General features: G+C 37.6%; 1 protein-coding gene across 1 annotated transcript in view; it reads right to left on the reverse strand.

Moving 5' to 3' along the window:
- CDC42BPA (CDC42 binding protein kinase alpha) overlaps window positions 1-15,689 on the reverse strand; it is a 156,114-nt gene extending 140,425 nt beyond the window's left edge. Inside the window, exons 1-3 of the mRNA XM_019659017.1 lie at window positions 15,557-15,689; window positions 10,852-11,009; window positions 4,265-4,348 (exon numbers count right to left, since the gene is read on the reverse strand). Of these exons, the coding sequence (XP_019514562.1) occupies window positions 4,265-4,348; window positions 10,852-11,009; window positions 15,557-15,689 (375 nt within the window). The remainder of the gene's footprint in view (window positions 1-4,264; window positions 4,349-10,851; window positions 11,010-15,556) is intronic.
- Window positions 15,690-16,177: the final 488 nt, after the last annotated feature.

The raw sequence follows: 16,177 nt of genomic DNA on the forward strand, positions 1-16,177 counted from the left end.
AATAAAAAAAAAGTTTTGTTTTTGTTTTTTGTAATATTTCCCCTTTCAAAACAGAATATTTGAGTCTCTAAGAATGCAATAAACATGTTGGAGGGGTTACTGGAGATTACATAACTTCTTCAGATTCTGTCACTCGATTTCTATTCAACCAAATATTCTGCTTGCACAATGATGGTTTTGACTTTTGCAGTTTTACATTTTTAATATTCAGTTACATATTGTTTGAATTTTATCCTTAATGGGCTATTGTTTAATGCGAAAGAGCAACAGAAATACCTATGCTGAAACAGAAGTTAATATGGACCACATATAAAGGATAATAATTCTGCAAAACTGTCACATGCTTCTATTCCCTGGACCCATAGGTGCACCGATCAGAACATTCCTATACGGCACATCAACATTTCCTGAATACTTGAAAATCATGTGTTAAAACAAGAAAATGCACTCATGACTGGCTTCTCTTTTATTAGTGATAAAGACTTCTCTCACCCATAAAGTATTATCACAGAGAAATTCTTTCAAATAGTAACTGAACCATTCTCTCTAACATTTGAGGGATGAAAAAGCCAAATTTTTTCAGTTTTAAAAAAAAGATAAACAAGTGGAATTTTAAATAGCAAAATGCAAGAATTCCAGTATTAGTTCTTATACACCAAGACATCAATTTACTTTTAAACCTCCATTTTTATATTTTATGGCTGAACCAAACAAGAAATAGGTCATTTTTTAACTTGTCAGCAAAAAATGGGGTTATTTACATAATTCAAGATGGAGATGGGTCGGCCAAGTGGCTCAGCTGGTTAAGAGCTCGCTTGGGAGCACCAGCTCTGAGCAGCAGGGCTGCGGCTTAGATCCCACGTTGAGGGCCAGTGACACTCGCTGTCTACAGCTAAGATGATGAACAACAGCTCAACCTGGAGCTGGGCTGCTGTGAGTCGCCGGCGACAGCGTAGGCTGCAGCAGGGCTGCAGTGAACTACGTGAGTGGCTGGCAGCCAGCATGAGTGGCTGATAGCTGGTATGAGCTACCGGGAGCCACTGTGAGTGGCCGACCAATGACCGGTGACCGATTGCCTGACCCGGGAAGAGCACAATGATCATACCAACACGGGCCAGTGAAGTGATGTCCTTCACAACTAGACTGAAGAACAAAACAGCAATTTGTCTACCTGTCTGTTCCCCTTCCCCGATTCCCCAACGCTGTTCCCCTCCCCCAATTCCCCAATAAAATCTTTAAAAAAAAAAAAAAAGAGACAAATCACTTGATAACATCCACAATTGGCAAATGAGTAAAAAACAAACACGTTTATGTACTATGAGTGCAAAGATATACTGCTGCAACGTTTTTAGAAACCAATTTGGCAATGGCTATCAAAGTTTAATGTATACCTGCCCCCCCAAACCCAGGAGTTCCATTACTGAGGGGTTTAATCTCGGAAGTGGATAAATTCTAGAGTCAGCACAACATGAAAATCCCTTAGTATAAAAATTATTCTTAAAATCACTTCAACCTCAGTATTCACAAACTGGATGACCTCAGGGTAGCCAACAGCGACATCTCTATTAACAGCATTTCAGAGGCCCTCTTATTTTTACTTACGTTGCATATAATTCTCAGGTGGCACGACTAGTTCTGATGCACTATTTTCTCTCTTATTGTGAAATTCTCTTTGCCAACCACACATAGTTAGATTTGGTGAAATAACTGAACTTACTGATAGTTTGATTCCACCTTATGGAGAATTCACATTTTGAGTAAACTTGCAAAAGTACTCCAAAGTACATGTATAAAATTTTTACTACAGCATAGTTCAAAATAGTAAAAACTGTAAAAACAATCTAAACATCAATGTTTTGTTTTTTTTTTTTTAGATGAGCCATCCTGCTACCATCAATGTTTTTTAAAAAAAATCAACTTACTAATATATTCACTGAGTATAAGGAAGCTATTAAAAAGGCTGAGATAAATCAATGAATATGGAAATGGAAAAATCCAACATATATTATTGAATGATCAAAGCAATGGGAAAAATCAGTCTTTTAATATGATGCCATTATAGTAAAATTTTCTATTAAAAATAAATAAGAAATTCTTAATAATTATTTACTTTGGACAGAAAGATTGGATATCTGGGGGAGAAAAGGAGCTTTTATTTTTTTTTTGCCTTTTTTTTTTACCCCAAGGTCCCTAGCTGGTCCACCTGCTTCTTTCTCCCTGTTAGTCTTTCTCATGTCTGTTTTATGCAGGGTCTTCAGCTGTACTCAATGGGAGCAACAGGGAGAAGAATCATCTATTCCATGTTGCCCCAGATTATATGAATGCTTTTTAATTCAACAAAATAATATTTAATTTTCAATTATCTTGTTTTATCTTCAATTTTGCCACTTTTTTCAGTCAGTAATGAAAGCTAACACAGTGATACTTCCTTTGCACGATTCTTCTCCAACTTATCCAACAGCATAAGAAATAAGTAAAAACTTTAACTCAATTTTTTTAATAGTTCCAACTCCGAAACACTAAGTTGACTACAATTATGACTTCTGTGAAACAATTAGAACATAATTATTTACTATTTCTTAATAAGCTGCTGGCAGTGCTGTCAGCCCCTTCAGGGTTTGCCTCAGCTGCAGGAAGCCTACTACCAGTCCAAAGCCATGTCCTTCAGAGGAAACCAATGACTGACTGAGGCAGGGCACAAAGATCAGTCATTCGCACCATGCAGGGTAACTCCAAAGGACCATTTGCTCCATGGCCCCCTGCTGCACCAAGAGAAGCTACTGGGCCATTCTGACTTCCCCCCAATAAATTATGTTTCATTTCTTTTCCCTTCTATAGTTGTAGATATAGTTGTAGATTTCAAAAGAACTCCCCAACAAATATACGGCACATTAACCTCAATCTCAGTGCTTACTACCTGGAAAATCCAAGCAGTGACAGTAAGGCAATTTAGTCTTAGGAAAATTCAAAAGTAAAGGTTGAAGTTATTGAGTATAATGGGCACTGGTACATATACCAGAAAGTTTCCAGATACTTTTTAAACAGATATCATTGCACAGTAATTACCTATGGGAGGCAGAGAGGAGCGGGACTTGGGTTGGGTGTAGCCAAAGAGTACATAGCTTTATCTGTTATGTGCTATTATTTATTTTACAAAGAATGTATTTGTATTTCATTAGTGCGTTTTTTTCAGTAGACACATAGAAAAAAAAAATCTGAAAGCACAAAGTTGCCAAATATGTTACTGATTAATTCTAGGTGATGGATACAAGTGCTCATTGGTTTCTTCTTTGTGTTTTGTTATATTTTCCAAATTGTCCAAAAGAAAGAAATACTGAAGTATTTACTTTCACTACCATCATATTTATCACCATGGAAACGTTTTTCACTTTTCCCTATGTGTCTGTTCTTTTTCAGGTTGCTGCAAATATTGGTAGATAAAGAAAGACGCTAAGGGCTAATTTCTCATTATCCTCTTAACAGGTCTTACTAATCTCCAGAGCTAATACTCAGCCTACTCAGCCATCTGACCCTTCCTTCTACAAGTTAAAGTACAGAAATACTTAGAAATACTTCAAAGCCAGTAGCTCTTCCCTGAGGTCCAAGTGCCCTACCCCATTCAGCCATTCACTGTGATCCAGCGCAGCAAACCTCCAGAACCCCACCCCAAATTTCTGTGTTATGTCAGTTCTGACCATACCAATTACTAGCTTTAACATCACTCCAGTCAATCTCTCCCTCCAATCTAGCACCAACATAAAAATGCTGACAATTTTTGCAAGAGCAGATTTTACTATCATTCTTTAGTAATATAAAACAAATTTCACTGCACGACCAGCAATAAATAGAAGTCTTAGATGGCATATTCAAAACACCTGCTGAGCTTTGCTTGGCGTAGAATACAGATCAATGCTGAATGATATCAACAAGTTACATCACATTGCAAATCAATCATTACAAATTTTTTTCCTATAAAAGAAAACTGTTTTCCACACATCCTTTTAAAATAAATGTGTAAGTCTCCTATTACAAGAATTTCCATTTGGTTTTCAGACAATATTAAATTAGTACCATGAGTCATAACTTTTTTCTTAACTATATCACAATTGTGAATTGTTGAATTTGTCTCTTAGACCTTAAAATATGTCATCAGATAAAATGTTACTAAATGATATTTAAAGATCTATTGGCTCTCAATAATTTTATAGTTCTTAATAAATACTTCTAAAATATTATTTAAATATTCCAATAATTAGAATCTTACCTCAGCTCTTTTCAGCATTTCCCATTTATTCAGTATTTTCATGGCAAATACCTTATCTGCATTTTTTAGTTTCACAACAGCAACCTAGAAAAGAAAAGAAAATACAAGTTTTAAAATACAACAAATAATACTTTTTCACTCATCCATTTTCCTTTTTCCTCTCTGTAAAAAAATAAATACCAAAATTATCAATGATTTCCATGCAGTTCAAATTCTAAGATCCTAAATCAAATAATATTGTCAAGTGAAAAAGTTAGTGAACACGTGCCAAACAAATAACTGTATTTTTTAACACTTTATCAGTTGGTGATTATATATTATATCCTCCTTTTCAAGTTTTCAGCCCTGGAATTTACACTCAACATCTACTACCATTAAGATATTGACCAAAATGTCCAAGATGAAACAGCTAGAGCTTATTAAATATTGCATGCCAAATTCCAACACAATGCTACAGGGAGTGCCTGCTGTCAAATATGTTCTATGAGATCAAGCAATACGAAATAAACTTAAAATGATATTAATTTTCGCACCACATATTCTTACACACTATACCACAAATCCCAAAACACACATACCCCTAAAGATCAAATAAGGCTAACAGCTCTGCCACAAATTGTAGACTTTACACATTCCTTTCCAACAAGAAAAGGAACAGATATTTCCGTATCTTATATTTTAGTTATGGATAAAAAAACTGTTAAATACAAATAAATAAGCCCCCATTTTCTCCCTCAACAAACTCTTTCTACTTCTCTACATCAGTTTGACAAGGTAATCTCAAAGAGCCCTGCCAGCTTATTGGGGATGATAAAGAGCTGAGACTGAACTACAGAAGAAGAGACAAAAGTTGTGTCCAATTATTGTGGGGTGGGGAAGGGGAAGACAAATACGACTCTAATATGCAGAAGGATAGAACAACCTACATATAGCATCTTCAAACAGTTCAAAGGGGATATTTCCAAAGATAGAGAATACATTTAAACTCAAGTAAATGTACGTATCAGGGACATTTAAAAATTTTACATTTGGATCAGACTACAATAAAAGTAATATGATCACATAATTAAAATCAATGTATAACACTTTTTATAAAACTATACGAACTAGAACATTTCTTGGTAATCATCATAAATGGTTATAATGGCTGTGATTCGTTTTTCATCAATTAAAATGGTGGGAAGAGAATGTATCTCAATGTCAAATGCAATCACTTTAGTCTTTAGTCATATCTGCGGAAATGATGAGTTACCATTGTTCTCTCAGTGAGCTCATGTTTAAAGAAGGAGGCTGTACAAGACATTACAATCTAAATGTCCATCAATGGATAAACTGATGAAAAACGTGTGTGTGGGGGGGGGTGGGTGGGTGTGGGTGTGGTGTGTGTGAGCCATAGGAAAGCAGGAAACCCTGCTTTTGTGACAACATGGATGAACTTGAAGGACATTATGCCAAGTGAAATAAGCCAGACACAGAAATACAAATAGTACAGACCTCACTTATATGTAGAATCTGAAAAAGTTAAACTCATAGAAACAGAGTAGAATAGCAGTGGTCTGGAACTAAGGGGTGAGGGAAACAAGGAGACGCAAACTTCCAGTTATAAGCTGAACGAGTTCTGGGGATCTAAAGTACAGCATGGTGACTACAGTTAACGATATAGTATTATATACCTGAAAGCTGTTAAGAGGTCTTCGATGTTCTCACCACCAAAAAAAAAAGGTAATTGTGCAAGGTTTACTGTGATAACCATTTCACAGTATATACATGTACCAAATCATCACTTTGTACACCTTCAATTTAAACAACGTTATATGTCAATTATTTCTCAATAAAGATGAAAAAAAAAAAAAAAGAAACGGGCTGTAATAGAGCCGGGAAAACTTGAATCAAGGCTGAACATACAAGTTAAGCTGCTCTGGAGACTCAAATTATATGTTGCACAATTGGGAGTGCAGCTGGACAGAAGGACAGGAGCACTGAGCCAGACCTGCCTACACTTAGGACAAGGAAGAGACATGGAAGGCTATCGCTTAAACCCTCTCTTATTCTGATTTAGGGAAGAACGGCTGAAAGACTCCAACACTTAGATTTCCCCTCCTCTGGTCATGTTGTGAGGAAAGTTTGCTCGGCACTATATGATTCACCACCTTCCTATGCATGTAAGAATATACGTATCTGATAATAAGTAGTATAGTAGTAGTAGTAGTAGTAGTAGTAGTAGTATCCACCAACATATATGGAGTGTGTTCTAAATGCCTGGTACTCTTGTAAGAGTTTTATGCAGGTCCACAATCCCTCATCTGCAATACTAAAAGGAAAAAGGTTTTCACAATCCATTTGGATGCATGAACTGACATCAGACTATTATAGTTTTTGTTTTAAATCAAAGATTTTTTTTTTTTTAAGATTTTATTGGGAAATTGGGGGGGAGGGGAACAGCGTTGGGGAATCGGGGAAGGGGAACAGACAGGTAAACAAATTGCTGTTTTGTTCTTCAGTCTAGTTGTGGAGGACGTCGCTTCACTGGCCCATGTTGGTATGATCATTGTGCTCTTCCCGGGTGAGGCAATCGGTCGCCGGTCATTGGTCGGCTGCCCATAGCGGCTGCCGGCAGCTCACACCGGCTGCCAGCCGCTCACGCTGGCTGCCAGCCACTCATGTAGCTCACGGCAACCCATTGCAGCCCTGCTGCAGCGACTCACAGCAGCCCTGCTCCAGGTCGAGCTGTTGTACATCATCTTAGCTGTAGAGGGCAAGCGTCACTGGCCCTCAATGTGGGATCCAAACCGCAGCCCTTCTGCTCAGAGCTGGTGCTCCCAAGCAAGGTCTTAACCATCTGAGCGACTCGGCCAGCCCTGTTTTGTTTTTTTTAAATCTCAGTTATTATAAAGCCAAACATGCTTCACTGCATTTGCTTATGAGGTGCTGCTCTAAACCCCAATAGGAGTGCTATATAAAATAGAGTACATGCATTAAATTATCTTTCAAAAATCTAAAAAATACTGGAACCAAAACCACCTCTGGATTACAGAGCTGTGCAGTAGAAACAAACTACCATTTACTGAACGCTCAAACACTGAGCTAGCATTTATTGCGCTGTTCAGGATAGTGGTGATAGCATGGACTCTGCAGCCAGACTACTCAGGTTTGAATCCCGGCTCAGTCATGAGCTATGTAACTCTAGGCAAATAACTTAACCTTTCAAATCTTGAGTTTTCTCAACAATATGACAGGGCTAATAACAGTACTTACCTTACACAGTTGTAGTGAAGATTAAAACAATTAATACAAGTATAAAGTGCTTACAACAGGGTCTGACACTTAGTAAGTATTCAATAAGCATTAGCTGTTATGTTTCAGGCCTTGCACTAAGCGCATTATAGCTCAATCTCTTAACTGCTGTTTGCTCTACCACTAATAGGTGGCAGACGTTATACATTCCAATTACTTCAATTTCTTAACTATGAAATAAGAAACTTCAATCTCTTCAAATTCTAACTTGCCATAATTTTATACATATGAAACATACATACACATACAAATATAGCTAGAAATACCCTCAGTTGAAAATATATACAAATAAAAATTAAGCCACAATATTTACCATAGTGTAGTTTCCTATAGTAAAATGACGGAAATAAATCTTCTGCAAGATGAAATTAACTAAATATGATGTACCACAAAATTATAGAAAATTATTAATATCCATGAAAATACTTTTAAAGAATACTATTTAACAGAGAAAGTTTACAATATATTATTTAAAAGAAGTTTATTAAAGTTTGAATGTTATGATTTTTTTGGTATATATATATACACACATATATATACATGTATGTATATATATATATATATATACATAAAATGTATACCTATGAATTTCTATGTCATATGTATATTGAGAAAGATAGGCACTAAAGTATTACAAAATCAGGTATATGTAGGTGATATGATTTCTATTCACCTTTGTACATTTTCTGTATGGAACACGCCCAATTTGAAACTTGGAATGAACAGTGTGAATACCATGCCTCATCTTGGTCATGAAATTACCACTAATTATTGAGGTGCTGTAGTGTGGCTGGTAAGGGCCAAATGAGGCCTACTCTACACATCTGTGTGGTAATCAGGAATGCCAGGCTTCTGTCGGGTGGAAAACATTCTCAAAGCTGCCTTGTAAAAGCTTCATGAGTTACCTAAAAACTTTTCTGAAATGAGGTGGGGTGTAAAAAAATAAAAATGTCAGTTCAGGAAATAATTCTCAGATTATCAAATTGATGACATAATGAGATAAGAATATGAAACTGATGAAGTGATAAAATAAAAATTGATCTTGCTTTTCTCCTTTAAACCTTCAAATCATTTTTATGTCCATTTCAGTAGAAGAAGAAAACTTACAAAAAGAATTCTCCTAGAACTCTAACATCAGGTTCTAGATTTCAAGAACCACAGCTAACTGACATATAAGAGGGTAGTATGTTAAAATGTTCTTTCTTATTTAATTTGACCAAAATGAAAAGTACAATCAATATGAATTGGTTGTAAATTTAACTCAGGACAAAGATATATTTTTCAAACACCAAATATAGAGATTTCTTTAAAGACTTCATATTAAAAGCCCTATAATGTCAGAAAAACTGCAAACACTACAAAAATAAATCAGTATATGACATGTAAAGGAATGAGTTCTTAAACAAAATTTAAGTATAATCACTTACAGCTACAACATATAATTCAGGAATGAGTACATTATATTAAACAGAATTTTAATATCCAAGGAAGAGTTGCCATGCAATTCTGCAAATCTAGTCTATGTTCAATATATCCAGCATTCACCATCCCTCCTCTGGTCCATCCCATCCCATGTATAGCTTGCCTGATTATCCTACCTAGCCTAACAACTTCTGCCCTTATGCCCCACAATCTCAACATGGCAGCCACAGTGGTCCTGCATAAACACAGCTCAGATCATGACGCTCCTCTGCTCGAAAACTTCTAAGAGTTTCTGATGTCTCTCCGAGTAAAAGTCAAAATGCTAACTATAACTTATAAGGCCTACACATGCTGGTCCTCCAACCTCCCAGATCTCATACCACTCTTCTCGCTAACTCTGCTCCAGACGCACTGGTCACCTTGTTCAATCCCAGCCCAGGGCCTTTGTACTCATTATTATTCCCTAGGTGTCAAACAGTCTTCCCCCTTACAACCCCAGGGTTTGCTCTCTCACCCCCTCACTGAAATGTCACTCTTCCCTTTCACACTTTCTAGCCCATTTCTTTGCTTCCTTTCCCCCTTAGCTCTTATTATTTAACAAACTATATATATTCTATTTATGGATTCTGTTTATTGTTTGCCTCAGTCACTAAAATATAAGCTCCATGAGGACAGGAATAATTTATTCTCATTTGTTCCCTAGTACATGCCCAGTGCTTAAGAATCAATAGGGACTCAATAAATATTTGTTGAATAAATCGTGGATGATTTGAATCTATGTGGGTGAGTATACATAGAAAGTAGTAAGGCATCAATACTCTCAGCTTTAAGTATACTACCTGATACTGAAACGCAAATAAAAGTAAGGCATTATGATAAAAGAGATACAATTGTGTATTTTAAGACTTATTAAGCGTATAATAGATTGTTCCAGTTCATGTTGCTCTCTAAACAATATGCATGGCTTTTAAGGTCTTGACTTCACGACTTAGCGTTCCTTATCTTTTGTCTGACTGTTCGCTACTATTGCTTCGTGTTTTTGTCTCCTTCTTATGTCCCCTGTATAATTTCTACCATCGTTTAATATTAACGATAATAAAATAACAAAAACAATTCTTAGTATAGAAAGCTTACTACTCTGCGCCTGGCACTTGGCTAAGCACATTGCGTCTACTCCCTTATTTACTTCTTACACCAGTATAAAGTCCTCACTGTCTCATTACAGAGCTAGCTGGCACTCTTGACCACTGTAAGTACCGAACAGTTCTGTCGGTAGGTCCTGAAGACGCTTCCCAGGCATCGTGCCTACGATCTTGATACCTACTGACATGTTCATGGTGACCAGTGTTAATATGTATGGAAATCACTGTGTTTGCTTGTTATAAACTGTTCTGTTAGTGATCAGTTTGTGTTCAAAATATTTAATGAAAAGAAAAATACTAAGTCTCTTTAACAAGCACACTAAAAACACTACAAAGGGTTTACCAAAGAGCTAGAGGTAGCCTCTCTGTGGAGACACAATGTATATATAGAGTAGCAACGTCCAAATACTTAAAACTTGGTACAGCATGGCACTGGCCCATGAGAACAGACACGGGCTATAAAAATACGGTATGCCCATGCCACGTGCCCCATGGACTGCAGACTAGCCCTGCGTGTGCAGAGGCTACCAAAAGGGAATCATGCAGTGTAACTTCAACCTTCTCCTACTCTCCCTTGAATCCCAGGAGAGGCAGGGTACAAGAGTTTTTAAGGAAGAATGAATGGCTAAAAATAATCCTCCTTTCAGACCCTAGGACTAGGTTGTGCAGACACATAAGGGCCTAGTTATAGTCATTAGAGGAAGCAAGCTAATTAAAAGCTTTTGACACCTGAAGCAGGGGTAGCAGGCCAAAGCAGCAAGCTTTCACAACAAGCTCTGAAGCCCAGAAGCCTTGAAGCTGCCGGAGCAAGGCTGGAGCAGGCAGAAGCGGTGAGCCACCAGGAAACTGTGGACAGGTAACACCCAGGGCGTAAGTTAAAGGTTTTCCTGAAAGCAAAAAGGAAAACCCAGCGTTAAGTTAAGCAGTAACTGACAACAATTGAGTCGTAGAGAGAAGGCTCTTAATCCGTAGAGCTGTTGATTTTCAACTATATCTTGCTCCATTATTGTTCCCCATGAATTAATTATGCATTTCTTGTAGGAGTTACATGAATTATGCTTTTATTTTTATAGTTTTATTTTTTTTAAGAAAAAGCATAATTGATAGAAATGCTGCTCTTATCAGATATCTGTGCCAGAGGTGAGCCTATCAACTGGGTCTATAGATCTATTTACAAATTCCTGGTAGAAGACAAAATACCTTGGAAGAAATGATTATCTTTTTAGAGTTGTCTTTGCATTTCAAAATCTATTAGTTGATAAACACTGCAAGCCACCAGAGATATTTTAATCAAAAATGAACAAATAAGCAACAATAGCTCATAATCCAGCCAATACTACTTTTCTATACAAAATTCACTCTGTCTTAAATAACAGTTATCTGCAATCTGTTGCTTTTATTTTACACACTTTAATCAATATACATATAGAATAAGAATATACCACAATAGAAAGAAAACAAAAATACACCTTCTCACACTGAATCTCAAATATTATCAGTCATGCATTAAAACTGAGTTGAATCTGCAGGTCTAAATCGCACTGGCCTGTGACCAGACAGGACTTACTTCTAGTAGATGGATGATGTCCAGACATCTGTCTCCTTAGCCTACTCCCCAGCCCTGCATCCCACTCTTCAGTTCTTCCCAGCATTAGGACTGTAGAGCAAATATCACTCTCCTTAACTATATGCCTTACTTACGCCTAATCAGTAACTGTAAGAAACTCTCCAGTCCCGATCCTTCTTTTAGTCCCTTTTATTTAAAAATTGTGTTGTTCAACTCTTTTTATTATTGCTTCCATTTTTTTTCCATAGCTCACTCTCAACTGAGCCCTAAAATCCACCTGCATTCCCACCTTTAATTCTTGGGTCTTTTACTAACCTTCTAAAATGCCCCATATCGCCATCTGTCCCACCGGTCCTATCCAACCCTCACTTGCAATTAATGACCAGGTCACACATTCATAAAAAATAGACCTTTCACATACTCTCAGATCATCTTTAAATATTTCTACATTTCCACTTATCCTTACTTCTTCTTCTTTGAACCCAAGGGAGAAGTGTCCCCAGTACTTTTCAAGGCTGACAGTATCTCATTTGAGATCTTGATCCCAGATCCTCCCTTTCCTTCTTGCCCTTTTCCCATTAAGGCAGCGGTTCTCAACCTTCCTAATGCAGCGACCCCTTAATACAGTTCCTCATGTTGTGGTGACCCCCAACCATAAAATTATTTTCGTTGCTACTCTATAACTGTAATTTTGCTACTGTTATGAATCGTAATGTAAATATCTTTTTGTTTTCCGATGGTCTTAGGCGACCCCTGTGAAAGGGGCGACCCACAGGCTGAGAACCGCTGCATTAAGGATTTGTTTCCCTTTCTTCTGGCTCCTGAATACCAACTGACGAACTTTTCCAAGACACCTCCCATCCAAAAATAAAACAAAAACTTTACCTCTATCCTACCTTCCCGGAAAGAAACTGATATCCCATCCCTTTCCCATAAGGCATCATTTGTCCATAAAACACATTTTTAATGAGTAGTATATGCCTGCTTTTCCCACTTGCTCATCCATTTATTTGCTTCTCAACCTCTTTCAATCACCTATTTCAATCCAGTTTTATTTCACTCCAGTGGAGTGAGCTTAATTCTTTCAAAGATCAATAATGACCTTCCAGTTTCCAAACAAAATATAGTTCTCAATTCTCATCTGCTTCAATCTCTCTTCATTATTGGACATTATTAACAATCAACATATTCCCCTCCTTTGTCTTTTTTCTGTAACCTGCTAAATGTTGTTCCCCAAGGATCCCAACTCCACCTTTTGTATAGCTCCTCTCCTTCCTGACTTGTAGTATCTATTCCAAATGCCCCAATTAATACCTACATGCTGATGTCTCCTAAACCCTTATCTCCTAATATCCCGACCCATATTTCTAGATGCCTACTAGTCATCCCTAGAATGTTCACCAAATACCTCAAATTTAACAAGTAAAAAAAACCTGTCTACAAAACTCACTTACTCCAGTTGCACACCTCAATCATCTGTGACTTCTACCTTTAACTCATCACTCACACCCAGCAACCTCTTTCCCATCTGTTTCTCCTTCTTTCCCAGCACCACTGGCCTAGTTCAAGCCCTCATTACTTCATCTGAAAAATGAAAATAGGATCTTTTTTTTTTTTAACCATCTTACTGTATGGCAGATGCTATGCTAACTATTGAGAATACAAAGATTGAATAAAAATCTCCAAATCTTACAGTCCAGTGTGGGAAACATACCTAAACAAATAATTATAGTACAACATGGAAAGGAAGGTCCTATAAAAGTGACAGAAGAGAGATCTCTGACCCAAAGGGTAGGAGTGGGGAAGGGAGGTGTGTAATACGTGAAAAATAAGTGTTTGTGTGTGTGTGTGTGTGTGTGTGTGTGTGTGTGTGTTAAAATTTCTTGGAAGAGGTGACTGACATGTGAGTGAACCCCAGAAAAAGGGGACCAAGTGGATTTGGTTAGAGAGAGCAGTATTTTGGGAAGTGGGGGCAGCATTAGCAAGGCACAGAAGCAAGAAATATCCATGTGGGTAAGGGGACAATGTGCAGTTTTCTTCCCAAGGAAAGGTTTTCCTCCTAGCAGGGAAGAGCAAGAAACGAGCCTGAACATTCCAAATAATGGAGGAGCTTGCACACCATGTCAATCAACCGGGACGTTAAAATGCAGATAACAGGGAAACATTCTTCACAGTTGGCTTTAGTTACATCACTTCAATACGTCTGTGGAGGATGGTTCTTAGGTAGGAAAGAAATGAGAGCTTACAGTGGTAGTTGAGGTGCAAGATACTGAGGACCTGACTAGGGAATAGAGGAGAAAATTCAAGAAACGCTTAGGACATAAAAGTTGGTGACTGATTAAATGTGGAGGCCTGAGAGTGATAAATCCAGGATCTCCCAGCCTCTGGTCTCTTCTCTACCTAATCCTTCCTCTACACTATCACCAGTGTTATCTTTCTAAAAGAATTCTGATTATACCACTACTCTGCTTAGTAACTTCTGAGAGGACTCCCATTCCTGGAAAATAAAGTTCCTTAGCACAACATACCAAGTCATTCAACTGCTTTGGCCAAGTGACCTTTCCATCCTGGTCTTTCACCAATAACACCCTATATTCCAGTCATAAGATCACTAACTGCTCCCTGAATAAAAAGAAATGCACTTACGAGAGAAAAACAAAAACAAAACTCTTTTGGTTCTAACAGAATATAGCTATCGAAAATTTATAAAATTAAAGTATAAAAAAATAGAGCCATAGATAACATTATTTCACAGAGAAAACTAATCTGAAATCATATAACTGACCATATCCTTTCAACCGTCAAGGTCCTCTTCTAGAAGAAATGGCTTAGAAAATCATTTGAAATGCAGTGAAAGTATAATGTACAAAAAAATGCTTTGTAGAGCATTATTTATATATTATTTATAATACAGAAAAAATAGAACAACCTAAATATTTCATTCATTCATTCTACAAATATGTATTGAGCACCTACTATGTACTAGATGCTATTGTAAGTGCTGAGGAATTGCAGTGTACTGACTGGGGGGAAAAATCCTTATATTCAGAGTGTACATTCTAGATTAACATAATTAAGTAAATTATAGAAACATCCATATAATGGACTTTTATGAAGCCATTAGAAATCAGGTTTACGAAGAAATATTTCAACATGTGGGAAAAAGACAAAATGTATCAAAAGCTAGTTAGATATTAATGTTTACAAAACTATCCCAATTTTATTACCTATGAATAGAAATAAAATTGGAAAGACATGCCCCAAAATTATAGATCTCAATTCTGTGTCCCTGTCCCTCTTGCTGATGAGACTGACCCTAAACAAGGGCATGGAACTTGTTTGAATTATATTACATGATTAATAAGTATTACTTTCATTAGTCAAAACAGAGAAGCATGAAAGAAAAAGAGAACTTACTGACACTGAAAGTTAGGACTTCAACATGAATTTTTTGAGGGGGTGGAAAAACACAATTCAGCCCACAGCAGTTGCCAACGTTTCTTGTTTCCTGGTAAATGTATTATAAGCTATAAATCACTCTTTAAGTAGGTCACAAATTTTGAAATGCAGTATTGCCATTCATATCTAATTATTTTATAATTTCCCTTATGATCTGTGCTTTTACATGTGCAAACATATGGGTCATTTTTAGCTGATTTTAATTTCTTTACTAAGGTCAGAGATCATGCTCTTCATAATAATAATGGGGGAGGTTATTGAGGCCCCTCTTTATGGCCTAGAACATGGTCAATTTTAAGGATAATCTGAATGCACTAGGAAAAGAATGTGTATTCTCTGCTGAATGTAGATTTCCACATTTACCTATTAGGTTCAGCGTGATAACCATGTCATTGAAATATTTTATACCTTGCCCAGTGGCAACGCTGGTAGATGTGGGTTCCAGGAACCAGGTTATAGGACTGGACGTGGCAATTGCAGGCACAGAGTTTCCTTTAGGAAGTCCAGGGTCCAGATCCGGAAGTGTGTGGGCCCCAGCCATCCTTTCTGCCTGATGGCGCTGCCCACCATCCCAAGCAGACCCTACTTCACACCCCTGCAGACAAAACTGCTCAGCCTGCACAATGAGGACATGAGCTGAGAAAGCTGCCTGAGACTTTCCTGGATAGACCCAAGCTGCCTCAGAGAGTACAGTTTGCTAAGAAAACAGATCTGCCTAAAAAACTTTGATAACCAGGAACAGTGGCCAAACTGTCTAAGCATTAAAAAGGTATCATCGACAGAGTCCCTGTGTTTCTTCCTGGGGTCTGGGGCCATGAAAACCATTTCTGACCGGGCCTGCATTCCCACCCATGGGAATGCCAAGGTGGAGGTGCCTGCTGAAAACCTGCGCGTCTGCTGTGTGGTACAGGGTGGCTGTAGGGGCCTTTCCCTCTGGAGCCTGAATCTCTGGATCAAGAAAGGCCTGGGCTCTCCTCTCTGGGGGCCTCTATGACTCCCATGTAGGCTAAGCTATTCTAGCCACCCCCC

Source organism: Hipposideros armiger, unplaced genomic scaffold (genome assembly GCF_001890085.2).
Source record: "Hipposideros armiger isolate ML-2016 unplaced genomic scaffold, ASM189008v1 scaffold_293, whole genome shotgun sequence".
NCBI classification, from domain to species: Eukaryota; Metazoa; Chordata; class Mammalia; order Chiroptera; family Hipposideridae; genus Hipposideros; species Hipposideros armiger.